The 21,692-nt window shown below is 44.3% G+C and overlaps 6 protein-coding genes, 2 long non-coding RNA genes and 1 other non-coding gene across 14 annotated transcripts; 3 read left to right on the forward strand and 6 right to left on the reverse strand.

Annotated features, from left to right (window-relative positions):
• The first annotated feature begins 121 nt into the window (after positions 1-121).
• Positions 122-1,701, forward strand: Pex14 (Peroxin 14). Its single transcript, NM_140996.4, has 3 exons — positions 122-366; positions 426-728; positions 1,001-1,701. Exons 1-3 carry the CDS (start codon positions 256-258, stop codon positions 1,427-1,429), a joined length of 843 nt encoding a protein of 280 aa, NP_649253.1. The 5' UTR covers positions 122-255; the 3' UTR covers positions 1,430-1,701.
• Pcif1 (Phosphorylated CTD-interacting factor 1) lies at positions 1,673-7,520 on the reverse strand. The gene is made up of 5 exons (NM_140997.3): positions 7,352-7,520; positions 4,096-5,944; positions 3,908-4,033; positions 3,714-3,842; positions 1,673-3,653 (listed from the first exon to the last, which is right to left on the reverse strand). Exons 2-5 carry the CDS (start codon positions 5,928-5,930, stop codon positions 2,981-2,983), a joined length of 2,763 nt encoding a protein of 920 aa, NP_649254.2. The 5' UTR covers positions 5,931-5,944; positions 7,352-7,520; the 3' UTR covers positions 1,673-2,980.
• Positions 6,539-10,947, forward strand: asRNA:CR46484 (antisense RNA:CR46484). 3 transcript variants are annotated; one of them, NR_167874.1, is made up of 2 exons: positions 6,539-9,172; positions 10,696-10,947. The 3 variants fall into 3 exon arrangements; NR_167873.1 differs by lacking the exon at positions 10,696-10,947 and adding an exon at positions 9,343-9,500; NR_167875.1 differs by lacking the exon at positions 10,696-10,947 and adding an exon at positions 9,215-9,500 and having other exon boundaries at positions 6,539-9,058.
• CG11396 (uncharacterized protein) lies at positions 7,663-9,460 on the reverse strand. Its single transcript, NM_140998.3, has 4 exons — positions 9,114-9,460; positions 8,452-9,036; positions 8,212-8,387; positions 7,663-8,155 (listed from the first exon to the last, which is right to left on the reverse strand). Exons 1-4 carry the CDS (start codon positions 9,423-9,425, stop codon positions 7,774-7,776), a joined length of 1,455 nt encoding a protein of 484 aa, NP_649255.1. The 5' UTR covers positions 9,426-9,460; the 3' UTR covers positions 7,663-7,773.
• On the reverse strand, positions 10,209-14,100 carry Six4. Of its 2 annotated transcripts, none has more exons than NM_140999.3 (4): positions 13,451-14,100; positions 12,043-12,437; positions 11,459-11,976; positions 10,209-10,494 (listed from the first exon to the last, which is right to left on the reverse strand). In NM_140999.3, the coding sequence occupies exons 1-4, from the start codon at positions 13,608-13,610 to the stop codon at positions 10,389-10,391; spliced, it is 1,179 nt and encodes a 392-aa protein (NP_649256.1). In that variant the 5' UTR covers positions 13,611-14,100; the 3' UTR covers positions 10,209-10,388. The 2 variants fall into 2 exon arrangements, with proteins under 2 accessions (NP_649256.1, NP_730566.1); NM_168872.1 differs by having other exon boundaries at positions 13,451-13,677.
• Positions 14,101-16,341: 2,241 nt separating this feature from the next.
• Positions 16,342-17,001, reverse strand: lncRNA:CR43705 (long non-coding RNA:CR43705). The gene is made up of 2 exons (NR_073961.1): positions 16,775-17,001; positions 16,342-16,692 (listed from the first exon to the last, which is right to left on the reverse strand). It is a non-coding gene; the product is annotated as a long non-coding RNA:CR43705 (long non-coding RNA).
• A 237-nt stretch (positions 17,002-17,238) lies between these two features.
• Positions 17,239-17,825, reverse strand: lncRNA:CR43706 (long non-coding RNA:CR43706). The gene is made up of 2 exons (NR_073962.1): positions 17,607-17,825; positions 17,239-17,552 (listed from the first exon to the last, which is right to left on the reverse strand). It is a non-coding gene; the product is annotated as a long non-coding RNA:CR43706 (long non-coding RNA).
• Positions 17,826-18,563: 738 nt separating this feature from the next.
• Positions 18,564-19,698, reverse strand: CG3698 (uncharacterized protein). The gene has a single exon (NM_141000.2). It carries the CDS (start codon positions 19,672-19,674, stop codon positions 18,652-18,654), a length of 1,023 nt encoding a protein of 340 aa, NP_649257.1. The 5' UTR covers positions 19,675-19,698; the 3' UTR covers positions 18,564-18,651.
• A 269-nt stretch (positions 19,699-19,967) lies between these two features.
• Positions 19,968-21,404, forward strand: tzn (tenzing norgay). 3 transcript variants are annotated; one of them, NM_168874.2, is made up of 2 exons: positions 19,968-20,041; positions 20,466-21,404. In NM_168874.2, the coding sequence occupies exon 2, from the start codon at positions 20,498-20,500 to the stop codon at positions 21,311-21,313; it is 816 nt and encodes a 271-aa protein (NP_730569.1). In that variant the 5' UTR covers positions 19,968-20,041; positions 20,466-20,497; the 3' UTR covers positions 21,314-21,404. The 3 variants fall into 3 exon arrangements, with proteins under 3 accessions (NP_730569.1, NP_730568.1, NP_649258.1); NM_168873.2 differs by having other exon boundaries at positions 20,005-20,311; positions 20,466-21,389; NM_141001.2 differs by having other exon boundaries at positions 20,030-20,182.
• Positions 21,405-21,692: the final 288 nt, after the last annotated feature.

Raw genomic sequence — 21,692 nt, forward strand, 5'->3', positions numbered from 1 at the left:
AATAGAAACATTTCTTACCAAATTTTTCGGTAAAAACATTTTTCCAAGTTCAAATCTTTATTACGTTACAAATTACCTTAACGTTATACATAATAACCCTAGAAACGCTAATGCATTAGTAATTTCGAGAGCAGCAAAGTCTTTGGTCACACTTTTGTTTTTGTGCACTTTGTAATCGAATTGCTCGTGAATTCGGATTCACTCCGTTTTCGTGTGTATTAGCTAGGCAAGATTGAATTAAGAGTCGATATACAGATGTCCAGCAACAACACGGACACTGGGGACACCACCGTCATGGCGACGGCTACCTCGGTGCAGAACGATGTCGAGGCCGGCGTAGATGAGCAATTGCCTCGAGAATCGCTGGTAATATTTGTTCAACCCCTTCAAGTTTGCCTAATCTATAATCCGACTATTCGCCGCAGATAACCACTGCAGTCAGTTTTCTACAAAACACCAAGGTGCGCCACACGACACTTATCCAGAAGCAGCAGTTCCTACGGTCCAAAGGTCTCACCGCTCACGAAATTCAGCTGGCCTGTGAACGGGCCGGCGTTTTCACCCAAGACCCCAACAAGCCCAATCCGAATCCGAACACCGTCATTAGCATTGGATCCCAATTGCACGCGCTGCAGCCGCAGCCGACTGTCTTGGGCCGGATCAGGGAAATCATCCATTCGGCAGCCCTGTTCAGCGGAGTCGTCTACGCAGTCTACATCTTCTGGAAGGTGAGATGCAGTGGGATCTCTATTTCGGGGTCTTTTAAAAAGATTTATTATATTTACTCCACCAACTCGAGTGCGAATTTAAAGATCGCCATCTTGTCTAAGGCTTAGATACATTACACATATATTTGATGACACTTTTACCAGACGACGTTGAATTTACTTAGTATTTAACACATTTTGTAAAAGTGTTAGGACGCATAAATAAGTTTTAAGTGGTCCACCAGTCCAAAGTCCATGATTGCTAATAACTTCTAAAACCCGTATAATTTCAGCAATACATTGCGCCCTACCTGTTCGGCAAGTCCAAGAAGAAGGCGGTCGATGAAGTCCTGGACGACATAGACAAGAAGGTAGAGACCCGCACCAACGACCTCAACAAGGAGATTTTGGCGGTCAGGGATCTGATCACCACACAGCAAAGGGAACACGCCCAGCAGCTGAACCGCGAATTTAGTAACTTCCGTAGCGATCTGGATGCCATTAAGGGCCTGCTTTTGAACCGAAAACAGTTCGCCGGCCCTGTGGCTCCGATCGCAGTGCCATCCATTCCCGCCTGGCAATTGGCCGGCTCACCGCATCACCATCACCGGCACAGCGGGTCGGACGACAACGAGAAGGGCGATGATGCTGGATCCGGGTCTGGCTCGTCGGAGACAGAGGTGGTCACCAAGAATAGTGACTCCAGCTTGGAGATCATGTAATGCAATCAGAATACGAGGCTGGCTATATAGACGTAGTATATAGTTACGCTGTAAATTGAGTTTCCCCGTTAAATGCCTTCAAGACTTTTGGTTTTTTTTCTTTGCGTTTATAGCATTTAAGGTTTCTTTATAGTCAACAGCTAATCCATATCCAAAAGTACATACACACACTCACATATACACACTTATGCGATACGATGTCTATACAATGTAATAATAAAAAGTTTACATAATAACAGGTTTGAATTGAAAGAAACTGTTTAATTAAGCGCAAAAATGCTTTGTGTAGTTTTTTGTTTATCGGTACATACGGGGTGGGGATAGCATATCGGTTTAGACAATAAATTTCGACTTAGACGATAATTGGATTCTAAAAATTTTGCCGAGTGCTACTTTCTATAAATTGGCTAAATTCCCTTAGGTTTGATTTAAGATTATGCCGGGCGGAGCACCTCGAGGTTTTGCCTACAAGCTCCTTGAAGACTCCACCCAGATCCTTAACGGATTTAAATTATTTATTTATTGTGCGGTGCCTAGTTATGGTTTTGTTTCAATTACAAATTTGGTTCTCTGCGCATTCCCTTCATTAAATTTCCTTCACTACTTACGTTAGTTATCGATTTGTACATACGATAATTTAGTATTCAAATAATTGTTTGCCATTTTCGTAAAAGTTAATGTATTCTAGTAAGTTAATATTCTCACAAACGATTGTTAAGGGCTTCACAGTTCACATGAATGTGTTCTTTATTTCTCACTTCGTTTTGTGAATGGACAAACCATTGCGAAATACCCTGAAACAAGGATAGAGAACAGTACCCCTACCCATACTATGTATGCATTATTAGAGTCTTTTGTTGGGTAGCTTGGCCCTTGTTTGTTGGGTACAATCGTATAAGATAAACAGCGGCCAGGCCGGCATTTTTATCAGCTATTTCAAATTAAATATAACATATTTACAATTAATTATACCTTGCGATGGGGGCAATACCAGCTGCCAAAGGCCGAGCACTGTGTACGTTTGAAAATTAAAGCTTTGACAAGAAGTACAAAAATGTGTACGTTTGAAAATTAAAGCTTTGACAAGAAGTACAAAAATGTGTAACAAAATATTTAGTGTTTTAAAGCCTGTTGTTTGACCCAAACGTAATTTACCATTCGGACAGGCATCATTTGATTAACACCGAGCGATGTGTAACGTTACAAATTAAGTTTTTAAAATAAGAAATTACAAAATATTGCGTAATATGTATATGCGTTTTCCTGGTTCCAACGATACATTTTGAAAACGGAATTGGATAGTTGTACTTTTTCGGAAAAACAGAAGTTGCCATCCCTTTGGCTTCCGCGTTTGTTTAAATTAAAGCGATTATCATCCGATTACACAAAACTAAACCTCAGAACTGGGAGCATGGCCGCTAGTGTGGCTTCAGGCCCAATTGGTTTTTTCTTCCTCAAATGTAACCCTAATTTATGCTAACAGAAAGTGCACAGATAGTATGGACAAAATAGAACCATGTGTGGATAGCAAGATCCCAAAAAGAATCAAATCTAGACGGCTGAGTTGATGACCGCTTGCGTGGATGCGGAACTACTGATGCTATTGGCCTGGCCAAATGCAGATCCCGCTCCAGCAGCCGATGTGGTAGTCGTTGCCGTAATGCTCACCGCTGCCGCTGTGGCAGATGTCACTCCATCCGGATAGCCGCCCGAAGCAGGAGCCGGTGAAAGAGACATCGTCGACGAGGAGGGCGAAGAGCAATCGCTTTGCACACTCATTGTGGGCGAGGCGGCCACCAAATTGCTGCTACTGCTGGTGTTGCTGATGGTCATCGGAAACTGTGGCGGCGGATTCCCGGTGGGCGTGTGCGGGGACAGTGGCGACATTGAGGACGATGTTGTGGTCAGCGACGGGCTGCTGCTTGTGCTCGTTGTAGTGGCTGTGGATGAGCTGTTGCTATTGACTCCACTGATCGTACAGGAGTTGGTTGTTGGAGCCGTGGATGCGGCGGATGGGGGCGTCGATGGCGATTGCTGGCTGGAGGTTACCCCAGCTGCTGCCGCCGCAGCTGCAGCCCGCTCACGCTCCCGATCTCGTTGTGGCCTGAAGGCCTCACGCAGTGCCTCCACGCGAATTTCATTGGGTCCCCATCGCGCGTATCCGGCGCTATTTTGCAACCACACCACCTGTGTGCCCTGCATGCACTTGATCAGCACATCAGACCTGGAAATTAACGGAGTTAAATAAGTATGAATGGGAAAAGCATAAGTTTAACTAACTTACTTTTGCAACATGTGCTGATAGCCGTGTCTGTACTCGTGGGCCATGCCCAATACCACCATTGAACGGCGCTTGTACATGCTGTCGTCCAGCTTGGATATGCTCTTCCACTCCGGCAGAAACACAATAAAGCTGAGTAAAACAAGAACAAATTGTATTATACTCATAAGCAACATCAAACCGATGTTTAATCTCACCTCAGAGGCTCCATGGTGTCCGTGAGCAGTTTGTCGATGTGCAGCAAAGAAGCCTCAATCAGCTCCTCGCAATGAGGAGGGTTTACTTGGAAGGAACCGGAAACGGGCTTGAAGTCGAGGAAGGGCCTGTAAAGGTCACACATTTCACTTAGATTCAGCTTATTAAAATTCACTATTTGGCTACATACCCCCTGGAACCGAAGTAGGCATCCGTGTCGGCAAACGCAGAGCAGTACTGTCGGAAATAGGAATTGAATGGCGAGGCGAAGCACTCGAAGCTTACACCAAACTGCCTATGTAGGCACTCGAACACTGGCACTGGCAAGGCAGCCTGGGTAAGCTCCGCCTCCTGGGAGGAATTCAGGGCATTGCCCAGGAAGGTCTGGTACCTCTTGAGCAGACACCATACCCGGCCAATGAACAGATCGAACTTCTTGTCGTCGAAACAGTTGTGGCGGTACAGCTGTTCCAGCTTCTGTAGATAGGTAAGGTTGATGTACTGAGCATCTGGCTGGTTGATCGTGGCGGGCGTGTACTTGATGATCATGTGGTCGCGATCCTGTAAGTACTCGATCGTCGGCATCCGAGGCGATGGGACGGCAAACTGTATGGGATAGCACCACACTTTCTTTAGATGTGGCGGCGGCGGAGGAGGCGTGGGTTCCGGTATTCCGTGCTCCTTGAGCAGCTGCGAATGGCGCTCACGGATCTTGCGGGCATGATCAGCCGACAAGTGATAGATTTTCACGCACAAGGTTTCCACAGAACTCTTGACGGTCTCAACCAAATGTGGCTCACATTGCCGTTTAAGATGGGCCAAACGGTCCTGAAAATCCTCGTAGCTCGCGCCCACGGTACGCCTCAGCCATTGAAATGTGTCCTCCACATTCCACTTGACGACCTTCTTGGATTCCGCCGGCGCGGATCGGGATTCTATTATCTGCTTAGCGGCCTCTGCGTAGCGGGAAAGCTGCTTCCTGGCATCCCCTGTGAACTTGGGCTTCACTATCTTGATAGGTATATCCGACATGATCTCGCGGTACATGGAGCTGGAGATCTCCGGCATGCAACTGCTGGGCAGCAGCGGGTCGCAGCCGGTGTCTATCACCTTGCGTTCCATCAGCCAGCGGTTGAAGGAATCTCTGGGTGCCTTTATATTTTCTCTCCGCATGCACAGATCTTCGTAGGTTTTCAGCAGCTTCATGGTGAAGGCTGCCCGTAAAGCCTCTACCTCAGGATGCGGTTGCGGCAGAAGTGTCGGCGGTCGCTCTACAATAACGGCATTGGTGCACACCTCCAGGTCCCAGGGACCGGCCAGAACAAACTTCTTCATTGGAGGTCCGCCGCCCATATGATGCTGATTGGGATGGATGTGCATGTCATCCGACGGCCGCCGCTTCAGGTGATGATGCTGGTGCTGTTGCTGCTGGTGCATATTGGGGATGATCGGCGTCGGACCGCCCGCATGGCAGATGCCCAAAGGGTCGGTGAGCGGATCAAAGGGTCTGGTGCCGGGCATCTCCCACAGCGATTCGCCGGTGACTTTGTTCCAATAGTATGGGCGGTTTTCCCTCTTGGACCAGAATTTCCGCCATCCCTGGTTTACCAGCTCGGCGGTTAGCTCCTCGCCATATCCACCGGGTCCCAAGGTTGGCGGACCTTGCGGTGTATGGCCCATGCTCTCCAGCGGTGAGGGCGCATGTGTTTTCGTGGGCGTCGAGGGGGAGGAGCAACTGGCCACCGGTGAACTGCCCGCTCCTACGCCCAGATTGTCTGGTAGAATGGGTCCCGTGACCGTGGGCGCTCCTGCCGTGGGTGAAGGTGACATGTTGTTGGAGGCACTCGCCGTCAATTGATCCCAAGCACTCTGTGCGGCGGAGGAGGCGGACGATGAAGATGCTCTGGAGGGCACGGGCGAGGATCCCATGCCAGGAGTCCCCGTCGACGCAATCACGGAGGAGAGCAAGCCCTCCGTCCCCGCGCCCAGGTTGTGTATGATGCTATTGTTGTTGTTAGCTGCCATGCTGCGAAATATTTCTGCAAGAGCAAGGTAAACAAAAACAAGTGTTTTCAATCAAAGAAGAGAGTGAGAGCAAGACAGTGAAAAGAAAAGATAATCAATGGCCAGTGATGGCAAATTGAATTTTCGGAAAATAGCTATTCTCTTGGTTAATATATCTTATGATGACTAATCGGATGTTAAATATTAATCGATGTTATATATTAAACAATCAATATATGCATATAAAACAATAGTTATAGTTGCAGTGCTAAATACTAATAACAGTTGTTCAACACGTCTTGAACACCTATATTTCTTTTTAGTTCAGCTTTATTTTTTGATATTTAATACCATTAAATACCATCAATATAATACCCCTTAATTTCGGAAAAAAAAAACTACGGCTTGAAGACGTGACTATCACCAAGTATAGTACAGCAAAGTGGCCTAATTGAACCTCTTGCATATAAAAATAATTCAAATATAGGATAAAAAACCGCCAAGTCTCCCTTTGGCTAGAAAATATCCAAAGCGACATTGTCACGATGGCAGATAATAAAGTGAGCGCGCACCGGAATCGAATCGAAGAAACCAGAACCACCACCAGAGAGCTATAACTGCCGTTAATCGGCCAGTCGACAACAGCCACTCAGCGGAGCGAGATCGGGGGCACGCTAGAGTCGGACGGAATGATGCGTGGAGATCGTGGGGAGTAGTAGAAATTAACACTAAATGTTGGCCTGATAAATCCAAAAAAAAAAATCAGAAGGAAGCCCTTGGCCAGAAAACAGTTAATTCGACACCCACTCAAACGAGGCTAAGAAGGCGCGCATGAGCGAGAGAGCCAGAGAGAGCGAACACAGCTCTGCTCTCGCACGAATGAGAAATCAAAACAAATTGCAAAAGAATAGAGATTTTCTGCCTGGGTTATGTGTATATGTTTTGACGAGCGTGTACCAAGCGTATGCGCACCGCCACAAGCGGAATAAAAAATATACAAAATAATTTGCTGCACTCGCACGCACACACACCAGCGCACCTCCGCTGACACACACACCCGCACCAACTGCAGGCATTATGCACGCCATATAAACAATTGCGAAAAAATTACACTTGGTTTCGTGGCCCTCGACAGCTACGTCATAGCACTAAAATAATGGCGCGCTTTTTCAGTGCAGCCACAAAAAGTCGCTTATAATTAAAAGAAAATGCAAATAATATCAATCAGGAGAACTTTGCGACGCCCAATTCCAGGTGAACTCGAGTAACTCGATGCTCGACGGCGTAAACAAACAACATTCTGGATGCAACGAAAATTTCTCTACACTTTCTTTTTTGCACCCACCGAGGCACAGGCACATCAATATTTTCCATTTTATATACTGCCTGGGCATCGTGTGGCCGCACTGCGTTAAAACGCCCTGAAACGCCACAAAACTCACCTAGTTTCAACTATCCTAGTCTGAAAAGCACGCGCTACGTGTTTGCAAACATTTAGGCGTGCGCTTGGCGTAAATATTCCCGCGATTTTCTTTGGAAATTAAAAATAAGTTCTTCTCAAATTCTTTTTCAGCGACGAAACTCGGAGCAGTCGAATCGAGATGGCATTGCTGCGATAGGCAGCACGGTATCGATTGCCTGCTCTTTCCGCACTATCGTTTGTCATTCGCAACTTTTCGTGTACGATAGTTCTGTTGTATTTGTTTTATAATCTATTAAATTTGAAGTAATTAAATTAAACAGATAGGAAACTATCTATAACATTATTTTATTTCTCTAATACTTTTCTAGTGGACTCAAAGAAGGGCTCACCTATTTTGACCGAAAGTTCCGCTTGCTTGGAATGTCTAACAATATCTCTACTTTAATTTATCGTCTGCAATTTTAGACAAATTTCTATGCTTATGTTGAGATCCGGTTTGTATCTGTTAATTAGGCGCAGTAAGTTGTACTTTTTCGCCTTGGAGTTGTTTGATTCCAGTTCATACAGCGTCGAGAGATTGACCAGCAAACTCTCGTTGAGGGACTTCTGGGGATTCAGGTTGATAGCGCGCTCGTACAGATTTATAGCATCCTTTAGCTTTCCGGCGTAGAGAAGGCACACTCCCATGTTGTTCAGGATCATTGTGTTGCCGGTGTCCAGGTGCAGAGCTTTCTGGAATATCACATAGGCCTCGGGAAAGTCGTTCTTGGCCACAGCTATTAATCCCTTATCGACCAAGTCTCTGAGATCAGGCGCGGAGTTTCTACAACAAAGCATATCATTGAACTGAAAATAGCGTTGGTTAGAGTAGGGCCTTACATCTCCCTTAATCTCCTCGAGACGGCAATCTTCTGCTCCGCTCCAAATATGTCACCAATTTGCAGATAAATGCGGCCCCAAGCGGAGTACAAGGATCGCCGATCCTCCTTGCTCAGGTTGGAGCGCTTTAAAAGCGTTCCCTCCATTATGTCGTCTATCATACTGAATTTCTTCATCTGCAAGAATTAAATGGGCAATGTTACACTCATTTAAACTACAGTTAAGTTTTCTTGAACGTACCATCAATCCACAGTTGATGATTGAATGCAAAACCCGTTCGCATCGCCTTTGCCAAAACTCCTCTGCCGCCTTGTTGTGCAGACTTAAATAGTGCTCCTTGATTTCCCGCGTGGTCACATGAAGTTCTGAAAGTCTGTCCAGGGCGACATGGGGTTTACCCAGATATATGGGCAGCTCTGCAAGCAAGAGCCGGAAGGAAAAACAGGCTATGGATCCACTTTTCCCGTTGTACATCTCCGGATAGAAGTCGTAGAAGACATCGGGGCTGGTAAGTTGGCCAAAAGGTTCTGCCTCGGCATTCAGCAGCTCAAACTCGCCCAACTTGGCAAGCAGCGCGAGGCGCGTGAACCACAGTTGCAGGGAGTGGGGCGAATGCTTTGCTGGCTGACCAGATCGCCCGTAACCCTGACCGTAAATGGTCAGAAGACGGCCCGTAAGATTCACGGCAGTGCGATAGCAACCGGCGTGGATTAGTGTTCTCAAGCCGCGCTCGTCCTGGGTGACATCATCGACGCGAAGGATCTTGCGGTAGGACAACTCGGCCTCTCCGAGGTGTTGAGTCACCGCCACGCTGATGGGATCTGCCTGGAACAGTCATAAAGTGTCAGTAAGTAAAAGTGTCATTACCTTTAAAAAGAAGTATAGAAGCATTCTATACGCACCAAGTCAGTTTGCAGATGGATGCCCGGCATAATAAGTTTACCGGGCTCGTTTTCCCGCGGCAACTCCCACAGATTTCTTACGTCGTCACCGACTTTTATAGAATCCTCTCCTGCCTCAGGTGTCTCAACATATTCAGGAGGTTGGAAGAACCCGACGAAGGTGTTGGACATCATGTTTGGGGCGGAACTGGTGCTACTGGCGCTGCTGGAACTCCCTTCTGTTGACAAGTTGTTGCCCTTGGGTTTGCTGGCCAGCTCATCGAAGAAACTGGGCGGATCATTTGCGAAATATTCGCTTATTTTGTGTGACATGTCTTTCTTTGATGGTTTTTCGATAGGCTTTCAGGGATGTCACTATCGCTGCTGCCACAGTAAGAGCTATCGGCCGCGAATGGCGCCAATACTTCAGTGGTTTTAAACAATCTTATTTTGATCCGTTTACCGTATTGCTTGCTAAAAGTTCTTTTCAACGTTACTATTTTGCATTTGCAAAATTTTTTTACACCGAAATTTTCATAATAAACAAAAAGTCCAAGCACAAAAATATTCATGTGTTATATAATGATTTTTACTATCTAATATATATATTTTTTTGAGACCAGACTTGGAACTTGTGCTGTGGAACTTGATTTAGGATTCTTTATTTCCTAATTTTCTTAAATTTTCTCTTCTTAAAAATGTCTATATTTCATGGCGTAACGCAGATTAAAATGTGTTGCGTTGAAATATGTGGTACATAAATTTTAAATATGATTTTAGTGTTAAGTTTTAAGATTCGGTTAGCGCAAATGACTAGTTTGGCCAATTGTTTGTATTAGTTTTTACAAAAATAATGATTAGGGCAAAGGAAAAGAAACTAGCGTTTAACCAACATATATATTAACATATAATCACTATATGAACATATTGTCTCTGGCTTACCTATATTATATCCCTTTTATTCGTAGGCCAGCATTTTCCATTTGATTAGCCCATAAAAATTATAGCTAAGAGAAATTATCCATATTGATTTTCCATATGATTTTCAGCGACAGTGGATATAAATTATTTTTCTTTTACATAACCCAAATTTCCCAAATAAAATGCACACAAATTCATTTGTTGATCTAATGTCATTTGTTTATTATTCGAGTTATACAGTACATAAAGCAAAAATTGGTTAATTCTAGAGCTAACAAAGATGGCCATTTGATGGCCACTTTCCAGTTGCCTGTGTCCTAACATACAAACGCATTACACTTTATTTACACAAAAACAGCCTCCTCACATCGCAGTTTATTGCCCATTGAAAATCGTTTCGGGATAATAGCTTGGAGCATTGAACATGCGCGGGAATCCATTGCCATCCAGTTGGCCCACGGGCAGCACCGACATGATGTCCCTAAAATCAAACAATTAGTTTTTTAAATATATTTATAACATAGCACTTAAAATATAGAGTTACTATATATAAATATATGTTTTAGTTTCAGGCAGTGGAACTATCTATGGAATCCCCCTAAAATTCCCTTAACAATTATCAATGTAAGTGAAGCATGACTCCATTTTTTAAGATCGCTCTGCGTTTTCCAAATGGTTCTAGTCATGGAAGTGCGACTGTGAGTTTTCGAGCAGCTAAAAAGAACACATTTACTCCACTTGTGAGCTCGGGTGTGGTATGTGCTGCAATTTGACGCCCTGTAGAGGCGATGCGATCAAACAGCGGGATGCGGGCGGAGGAGGAGAATGGGAATGGTGAGGAGGATGAGGGGCACATGCTACACGCATGCGCTGCGTTAGGAGTCGGGCACGTCCCGAGTCCCTGGGCTCTATAAATATGCAGAGGACCGTGCAAGGAGCCGGCCGAAATTGGACATAAAACACGCTCAAGTGGGCGGCCTGGAGGCACAAGTGCCGTACGGAACGGTCACTTACAAACGATTTTTAATGCCAATTCCAGAACAATTGATTATATTCGTTCGCATTTCGGATTTCGGAGTTTGGTTCTGGGGCGCAACACGCTCAAGTGTTGAATGAATTGTTTTACGAGTTATGAGGAAGTGGAAATTACCATGCCGCCCTAGATTCCCCTCCTAACGAACTTGGTTGGCCCAAGTTCAAAAGAAATGTGAAGAGAATCTAACTACACTTCAAATGGTATTAGCTCTTTTCAAAGTTGTTTTTTAGGAAATAGTCAATAATCTCTAATTACAACTAATCTTTTGATTGATTCTTTGACGATTTTCAGTTCTTAAAATAAAATTCTATTTTATGTGTTCAAGATAGGATGTGGGTTATAGTTAAAAGGATAAGTTATATAGTGGATTTTATGGATGAGGACATGAGAATCTATGATTTCAACTCACGGTCTTTGCTGGGGCGTGCGATCCCGCTGTCGACGATTCTTGAACCAGTTGGAGACCTGGGTGAGCGTGAGCCCGGTCTTCTTGGCCAGCGTCTTCTTCTCGTCGGGGGTGGGATATCGGTTGGTCAGGTAGCAGTCCTTGAGAGCGTTGCGCGACTTCTCCTTGAAGCAGTAGACCGTCTCCTCGCCATCCCAGATCGTCTTGGGCAGGGGATACTTCTTGCGCAGACGGTACTTGTCCACGGCGCCCAGTGGTCGGCCACGCACCTTCTCGGCCTCCTTGTAGTGGGCCTTGAACCAGAGGTTCTGCAGGTCCACGTGGTACTTGATCGAAAAGCAGTGCGTCTCCAGCAGGTTGTACAGCTCGTGGAACTGGCCCAGATTGTAGGCCACCATGGCGCGGGCCCGCAGGACACTCTCGTTGGTCTTGAAGAACTCGCTGGGCGGCAGGCTGCAGAGGAATGTGGTCAGCTTCTCGATGTCGCCCTTCTGCTGCAGTGCCTCGCACATGCACTGGATCTAAAGAAGAAGTTCATAGCACTTTATGTCTGCAAAAGTCTAGGATATATGGGAGAAGTATCCTACCTGATCCGTGGAGAACTGCAGCATCTTGGCATCGATAGGAAAGCTGCTCACGGCGGACATGTTGTGGGCGGCTGTGAGATTGGATATGAGGTGGCCACCACTGCCGGCATTGCCCCCCAATCCGCCGCCACTTCTCTGCAGGCCGGCGCATAGATCCGTCTTCGTGTTCCCGTTGAGATCGCCCAGGTTGCCACTGCTGCCATTCTCAAATATTATGCTGTTCAGGCTGGGATAGTGCGTGGGCGTGGTCGAGGCGGTGGGCGGCGGCGACTTGTCGTAGTCATTGGTGATGTCCTGAAACCGCCGCTCCAGCAGGTGATCCTTCTCCACACCCTCGTAGGGTGCGAACTTGTCCAGCTGCAGGACCGTTTTGCATGACAGGTTGCCACGATAACCTGAAGATTGAAATGGAAAACTTATGTCAAGCAAATATCTTAAATTTATATTACCAAATGTTATTTAATGATAAAATATTTTAAATAATAATTTAAATTGTCAGCTTTAAGCTGTCCAATTCTGTATCGTAAAATAATAGGAATTCAGTTTCTGGGACATCCAGATGAGCACCAGAAGATTTGCCAAAGAATCAGGTTGCAATGATCACATCTATCTGACACCTTGGATTAGCAATAGGTTCGTTCTTTCCCACGTGCCACTTCAATGGTGGTCAATGAAAGCCCCACTTTCCCCGGGTGCCCCAAAGCTCAGAAGTGACTAATCGACTTGACCAAAACGATCGCCGTCTTTCGACACCTCGGACGAAGTGGACAGCCACTGTGGATCATATTGAGCCCGAAAGAGACATCGGCAAATAAATAAATGCGATATGCTTTACACAGCTAAATGTGTGTAGATATGCAGTTGTGAATATGTAAATCTTAATACATTTTAATACAATTTAATTGATGGGCGAACTGTGGTTGCCCTTCAATAGTGTGGAATACCCTTTAGTTTTGATAATAATAAAATAGTTTAAAAAATGTTATGTAAAGGATTATCAAAGGAGGGAAGTTCTAACTTAAATCAAATTGAAAAGTTTTGTATTATCTGAATTGAGTTTTGAAGTATTATACTGACGAATTTGAAGCAATCTAAAAACTGTTAACAAAACGGTAATCGGTATAATGATGATTTGATGGAACTTTAATATTTAACTTCGTATATCAAACTAAATAAGCTGCCTGCCATAACTGCATTACCCACATCATGCACCCTAATCATGCAGTCCTCAAAAATGTGTACTCCTCAGCAGAATAAAAGTCCCAGGCTTTAATTGTTTATGCAGCGCCTCATTGACGCCTCTGTCCCGAAACATGATACCCTGGGTCTTCGGTCTCTGGACTATTTGCACCGATAAGACTAGACCTAGTTGGATCCGATGGCTGCATATATCTAATAGCGGACTCACCAGCATTTGGGAGGAAGAGGGATCCGTAGGCCATCGGCGAGCTGAGATTGTCCTGATGGACAGCCGAGTGATCCGAGGATGTGCCGCCGGAACTCGTCGAATCCAAATCCCCACCGATGGAGACCGACAGATTGTTGCCGTCCAAATTCTTGTCAAACATAATGCAACACCGATTTACTGAACAAAGTTCAGATTGGTTGTTAACTTTTATTGGATTAGTTTTTATATTTTTTCTCTCTTTGTTTTTATATTTTTATTTCAGTTTATCATTTTAGTTTCGTTCCACATTGTACATTTTATAGAACTATAATGTTTTTATACTATTTTACTTTGCACTTTGGTAACTGTTTTAATTGCTTTGAAACTTTAGGTCAATCGAACTATCCTTAAATTGACTTGTCTTAAATCACTCGGTTAATCCCAATTTGTGTTGCTTTGACTTGATCAGTTGAATCACTAAACTGCATTCACTTGTCTAAAGATTATTTAGCTGTATTTTGTGAACATATCTTATTTTAAACTTGTTGCTGACTCGATATTCTGTTTGATTGTTATTTAATAATATGCCAGGAACTTTGAATTTATTTAGTTATTTTCCGGGACCGATTCTTCCCAGCGACTGGACGCGACCGCTCTTCAAACTCGACTGCAAGCCAGCGAAAACTGCATTCCGAGGGTGTGTTTCGTGCCGTTTCGTTCCCTTCGTTCACCTTGGCCTGCGGAACGAGTGGTCAAGTGGAACGGTGGACGTTCACTGGCTGCTATACCGCTAGTTTAGGGGTGGTTCCGTTTCCGCTTCTCGTCCGCGGGCGGTGGGCGTGGCACTCGGCAGCCATTTTGTTCCGCTGCCTCGAAACTGAGGAGTAACTTCTTTTTTTTTTGCCGTCTAGGGGCAGAATGGGTCTTGAATTGGCAAACATCATGACCTCATTAGCGATTTCGAGGGTGTCTAATGATTGCCGTGTGCTGTTTCTCGGAATTTACATCGGGTTTCTGTGATATTGCTTCATTTGCGAGCAGCAACGAGTTCTCCTCACACAGATGACCTTCTCGAATTGGAACTTTAGATGCCTTAAATTACTAAGATGCTGCTGAAACAAAAATATGTAAAGATGTTTAAAGATTCCACCAATTCTTACTTTTAATATGGATTAAATCTTAAAATATAATAATCTGTATGCTAAAATACTTTTTAAAACTGTCTGTCTTATATACATACTAATAAACTTTAATTTAAGCAAGCCTACTCATATGTTATTTCAACTTTACTTGTATCAGATACGGAAAAGGTTTATCATATTATGTTTATGAATAATTTCTTCATTTACTTATAATAAAATATATGTTATGCCCTTTTGGTTATATTATTGTTTTAGCATTTAAAGAAGTAAACAATTGACAAAATTGTTAAGGTCCAAACCAATAAAACATGCAAATAGTATATTTATGTTTATTATATTGTTTTGATGAATAATTTGTATATTTATTTACAATGAAATATAAGCTAAGCATTGGTTATTATTCTTAATTGGCAAATAGAAAAATAAATAATTGACAAAAATGTAGAGCTCTAGACTTGAATTTGTCTATGTATGCATATATGTGTGTACTTACATAGGTATAAAGTCAGACGCGATGCAATTTGATGCTCGACTGAGGCTGAGTTTGGGAAAAATTCCTTCTGCTGCGCATCCAAGGCGATCAAATTTCAATTACAAAGCGCTGCTCTCGACTGCATTCGGCGCAAAATGGTGTGATGGAATAAAATGAAATAAAGTGACATGACAAAGGTGACAATCCACAAAAAGGCCAAACAATTGCGTTGCCCCCGGGAACAGGAGCAGCTAAAGCAGCAGGAGCAGGAATAGAAACAGGAGCACTCCTCGGATTCCGATTGTTGTCGGATGGGAATTCATTAGCACCAAAAACCGTGAGGGTTGACGATTTCGTCACACTCGCAGTCCCAAAAACCCAGATTTGTCACACCGAACATCATCAGCACTCCCCCCGAACAATACTTCAATACTTCCTATCCCTTCTGTTTTCATCACAGGATCACACAGGTGTCGAGCGTGATGGCGGATTAGGTCCACTTACTCGGGGATTATTTAATTTCATGTGTCCTTGCATTCGAACCAGATTCGAAACAGTTTGTTTAATATGTAGTTAGATCCTTAAAGTGCTTTATTGACATTTGAAAATATATTCAGCTGATTACAATGGCGAGCATATAGCAATTGACCCATATTTGCATTTAAACAACTAATTTTGGGCAAGTTTAAAATTGATTTATTTATGCATATGTACATATGTACATCTTGTTGTTTATCATCCCCTTGTAATAAATCACCTATTTAAAATGTTGCTAAGCAACTCCCCTTTGCCAAGGTGTGCCCTTTAATTGACCGCAGTGAAAGGATTGTAATCCCATCCGCGCTAATTTCATTATCAAATCACGTGTCAGGACTTAGGCAAAACAAACGAAGCATTATACTTCATATACTTTATGTTTTTCCAAAGCCCTGTGAAAACGCGTCTTTTGGTTCCCACACTATCGGGTTTAGCTGAGCCAAGCTGAATTTTTCACTCGCTCGCCTGGTGTCTGTTTCAAAAATATTGCAAGCGCACAAAAGGCATTCAAAAGTACTACAAGTTTGGGCGAAAAATAATAGAAAACTTGGGACTAGGAGTATAAATGTGGGTGTATAAGAAAAAAAAAAGTAAAAAGTGTAAAGAAATATATAGGATTTTCCATTTAAAAATCATATGTAAATGGATGAGTGAAAGCATATTTATCATTATCAAACATTTGATAACATTTACTTGTTCGCCAGTGCTAAATTGCATATTACCCATCTGAAATCTTGCTAATCCACATTTCCTTCAACCACAACTACTTCCTGGCTTTCCTGGCTAATACTTTTTAAGTAGCTCCTCACATTTCATCTGAGTTCCCTTTTTTGCATCATCCAGCATTATAATAACCGTAGATACCCGGAATTTCCAAGCACTTTGCGATAATCTGCGACTATTACTCAATTTTCCATAGCTCCTCTCAAATCGTTGTGCTCACCAGTAACTTCTTGCATAACCATTTGTGGCTGGCCAGCCCATCGTTTTCAATAGTTTTTCAATGGCCTTCCATTGTAGCCCATTGTTTGTCCCGTCGACGCTCAACAAATTGCTTAACTTCTCGCAAAAAGAGACGGGACGCTCCAGGATATTTAGCAAACGTCATCGTCCTGCGGCAGGAGAATGGAAAAACTGCCCGGTTAATCCCAAAATTCCAGATTCAGACCAGAAAATAGAGCAGAAACAGCTTACCATCTGTAATCCCGAAACGGCCAACAATGCGTTTTGCAAGGTGTCACCTTGTCGCTATCCTGTCTGCTCCCATTCACTCGCACGATCTCTTTATCCTGTCGATCACCCAATAATGGGCATTGTGTGGGAGTTTCGTCTGGCGATGCCAAATGATTTTCGCACCTTTAGCTGGAAAATATTTTGAGCATTACGCGCTGCACACAAAAGGTGTTTATAGACACATCGCAAGGCAATCCAATTAATACGATTTGGAAACTAAGCAAACGCAGTGTAATTAATAAAATAAAATATTTGAAACAAAATAATTTCAATTAGCTTAACATTAGTTGGGCTGACCTACACAGCATGTTTTGTAAAGGCTATAAAATAATACAAAAACTTGTTGATACTCATTCAGAATATCTTCAACTTTTAGAAGTCATGTCTTTTTAGGTCGAAAATACTTTGATGTTGTATTTTTGGGGACAGACATCACGAGACACTAAAATAAATCAGAACAAGCAGGAAAACGGTTCACATTTTCCCCGCCACTTAGTAACGCAAATCAATCAGTCGCGACTTTCCTTCGGTAATTTCGAACATATGCTGGGATTTTCGATTCCCGAACAGCCAAACAATTTCCACGGCTAATTGGGCGGCCGAGTTCCATGGGTCCATTTCACTTTCCCATTGAGAACTCGGAAGGCGGTGTAAGACGATCCTTAGTTGGCAACCAGCTAGCTCATTGTTCTCGTCGAGGAAAGCTCGCTGGTGTTTGTTTCCTTTTTCAACGCGACCGCTAAACAACAAAACTACAACTTTTCCACCTAATACTCTTCAGCTATTTGTATACCTGACCAGATTTGAATATGATTATTGATTGCAGTTTACCTTCTGGATAGGAATTCTGTTGAAAGTCGGAAACCCGAGCAGATTGGCAACTGATTTCCATCATTCTACCTGATCTAGATCAGATTTGTTTATTTGCTCTTTCTAAATTTGGTATGCAGAGTTCTTGGGAAATTTTGGCCAAAAATGAATGAAAATTTGAAGAATGAAATCTGATAAAATCAAAGCACCATTGATAAAAAAAAAGACGGCTGTTTCTCACCATTACATAGAGAAAAATTGTCCAACGATATTAATATTTTCACTATATATTATTTATATTCAAGTTCTATATTATTTATGGCTAGCTTTAAATGGGATTTCAAATTCTCTTGTGCATCGTTGTTTTCTAACGACTTTATTAAGCGAAAATTGTAAACTAATTATGCGCTGCCAAACGAAATTCCCGCGGGACACAATTAGTGTGTTTTTTATTTTTTATTTTGGACATATGCTTTCCCCGGCCGCAAAATGAGCAAATAAATCATAAATGTTTCATTCAACGTAATTGAGCCAGAACTTACCCCTAAGTTCTCCTTCTCCGAGGGGCAGGGGTGGGTCACCATGCCTACACTTCTGTGAAACGAGAAAAACAATGTAATCCGAGAAGGTTTTTTGGAATGTGCGTAATATTGTGTGAAGGCTGCGAGGTGGAAAAACTTCTTCAGTTTTAGGGGTTGTAATGGCTCCGCCTACGGGAACAAGTGGAAGTGAAACAAAACGGTCAACGGAACAAAATTGAAATGAAACAGATTCAATGGGGGAATCCTTTTAAATTTATAGTTCATACAAATATTGATTATATACAAATATAAAAAATATGTATTTAATAATATTATTGCCTGATATTATATATTGCATTATATTACATTTGTACAAGCAGTTGTAGTTTTCTATCCTTAATTTAAAATGAGTAGAATTTATATAAAGTCCGTACTTATTTTTAATATAACAAGAAAAGCACTTCGAAAACGAACAATAACAATTTAACAGCGTAAACGAAACGAAACTCAAACCTCTTTGGCCAGCTTATGGACCTGGCGATAGTTGACGTCCACCAATCGTATACTGCCGCCCACCGTGGCCAGCGGTTTCATCAAGTTGTTCAGGGTGGTGGCCACCGGATCGAGGATGTCCCTGGCGGAGCACAGTACATTGTATAGGAAAATCAGTGGTGGCTGCAGGTAGCCGTTGAAGAGCATGGTCAGGAGGGGCTTGAGCAAGTAGTCGGAGGTCATGTGGAGCAGTCCAACGATCAGGGTGTTCACCAGGGAGTAGAGGACAAATCGGTAGCTCTGCAGAATGAAGGCTACCACGAAGGCCACGGCGATGTGCAGCAGTCCGAAGAGCTCCGCCCAGAAGTGGGTGGCATAGGTGGTGGCGCGGTCGGCCAGGACAATAGCATTGATCTTCGGATGCGAGTCCGTGGTGCTCAGATAGTCGGCGCAGCCATGCTCGAAGGGATAGATGCCGATGCAGGTGTGCCGGTTGGCCTCCTTGCGATTCCACTGTGGCTCCGGCAGATCGTCGATGATGGAATTTCGGCTCTGCGGCTGGCACTTGCACATCTTGTCCAGCGACTCCACTAAACGGGCTAGAAAGCCACTCTTCTGCTTCTGCTTCTGCGCCTGCGATGATTTGTGGGACTTTGTGGCACGACCCTTCACTTTCGGCGCAGTTCTCGTTGGGACGAGCACACGGGGACGGCGCTTGGAGTAACGCTGGAACTCGATCCTTTGGGGCTTGCTCTTGCTCAGGCTAAGCTGACTCTTCCCCGGCTCAGCGTGCATCTCGTACAGAGTGTGTGGTGAGCTCCCCGAATCCGTGGACGCGGTCATTTCCCCGTGCGCCACATCCTTGAACATGTTGTACTGCGTCTGACTGTGCTGATATGCGTCGGAATCGCTGGAGGAGTTCAGCCGTGGGAAGATCTTCTTCAGGGGAGACTGCAGCTTGGCCGTCACCCCCACGTGGTTCACCTTGATCAGGTTGGACTTGGAGGTGGCGCAATGGGGATCGGTTGATTCCGACATAGTGACTTTATGTTCTAAACTTATGACGTGCCGCTTCAAAGCCAACTGACGTCTTTTTCGTACATATGATCTGAATTCAAGTTAGGCGTGCCAAAAAGTTAACTTATAAGCTTTTTACCACAGAAGAGAACATATACTCTTTGGCCTAGAGACAAGAATATATAATTTAATATAAAAATGTATTTTTATTATTATTGGCTTATGTCTGTGCTATAAAACTTTTCATTTCCGGTTTGAGCCACCACTACGTTTGCAGGTATGTTTCGGTATATTTCCGGTAGATGGTGTACCCGTCAGTGGTTTCCCTTACCGGCCCCCAAACGGTCACACTCGCCCGAGCATAGCAGATTTGGAGAAAAAAACAACTGTAATTAGGAGCCATAATTAATTCATTTCGAATCGCACACGCTTTTCAGTTTATCTAGCCGAAAGTACAGAATGTTGGCCTCCGCCTGGCGCAGCGTGGCCACCTCCGTGGAGACCCAGTTGACGGCCACCTACTTCCGAGGTTCGTCCAGCAATCCGACACTGCTCCTGCGTTCCTGGCGGACGATTCCTCGAGCGGATGCCCCTGGTTTCGGAGCGATTCGGCGGCGTTTTCTGGCTGTGCCCGTCATCTGTCCAAGTCTCGTCAAGCGTAATCTATCCGTACATACGTGTTTAATCTAATCTCTCCCGGTGCTGCAATTTCATTTCCCAGTATCTACGCTTTTTGTTCGTCCGTAGCTAGTCAGTCTGTTTATCTGTTGGCCATCTATGTAGCTAAATGTGAAACCATCGCTTCGTTTCAGTGCAAAAACTACGAAAAGTCGGCTTCAGAGGCATGCACAGCACATTGGAGGACGTGCAGCTGGAGGGCATGGAGATCAAGATCCTGCCGGCCCTGCAGGATAACTATATGTATCTGATTGTAGACACGAAGACGCGCGAGGCGGCCGTGGTGGATCCCGTGGAGCCGGAGCTGGTCATTAAGACGGTGCAGGAGCAGCAGCTGACCCTCAGCAAGGTGCTGACCACGCACCATCACTGGGACCACGCCGGTGGCAATGAAAAGCTGCTCAAGCTGTGGGAGAAGGAGCTGGACGTGTATGGCGGCGATGACCGCATCGGGGCATTGAACAAAAAGGTTCAGCAGGACGACACCTTCACCATTGGTGGTCTGCATGTCAAGTGCTTGTCCACGCCGTGCCACACTACCGGCCACATCTGCTACCACATCACCGCGCAGCAGGGCAGCGGCGAGGGAGCCGTCTTCACCGGCGACACCCTCTTCCAGGGCGGATGCGGCCGCTTCTTCGAGGGCACTCCCGAGGAAATGTACGAGGCGCTGTGCACAAAGCTCTCCGCCTTGCCGGACGCCACAAAGGTGTTCTGTGGCCACGAGTACACGCTGCAGAACATGAGCTTCGCCCGTCACGTCGAGCCCGACAACGAGGTCATCCAGCAGAGGATCGAGTGGGCCAAGCACCGGCGCGCCTCCCAGGATCCCACTGTGCCCTCCACCATTGGCGAGGAGAAGTCCTGGAACCCCTTTATGCGCGTTCACGAAGCCACCGTGCAGAAGCACGCTGGCGGAGCCACCGATCCCGTCGTCACCATGGGCAAGCTGCGCAAGGAAAAGGACACCTTCAAAGCCTGATCTATTTCCTCGAAAGTTTCGAAACTTGTGATTTAATATTGGATTTTAATGGTTAATAAAATTAACGATGTGTGTGAAGTGCGGACAATGGATTTTTAATTATTCGCAATTTATCGGATTAAAACTTTTTTTGTTTTATTCAAATTATGACATAAATTTATTTCTTCAGCTTTATTTAAAAGAATTTATTTTTGGTATTTTGGTCTAGCAACACCCTAGAGAAGAGGGTACTGGTTGATTCCAACTTTATTCATAGAGCAATGAACTTAACAAATTTTTTAAATCCAAAGATTTTAGCAAATTTCGTAAAATTTGAATCACAACGGTTTTGGTTAGGCGTTAGTGCCTTTTGGGCATATCAAAAATACTTTTGGTATTT

The sequence above is a fragment of the Drosophila melanogaster genome, chromosome 3L, assembly GCF_000001215.4.
Source record: "Drosophila melanogaster chromosome 3L".
In the NCBI taxonomy this organism is placed as follows: domain Eukaryota; kingdom Metazoa; phylum Arthropoda; class Insecta; order Diptera; family Drosophilidae; genus Drosophila; species Drosophila melanogaster.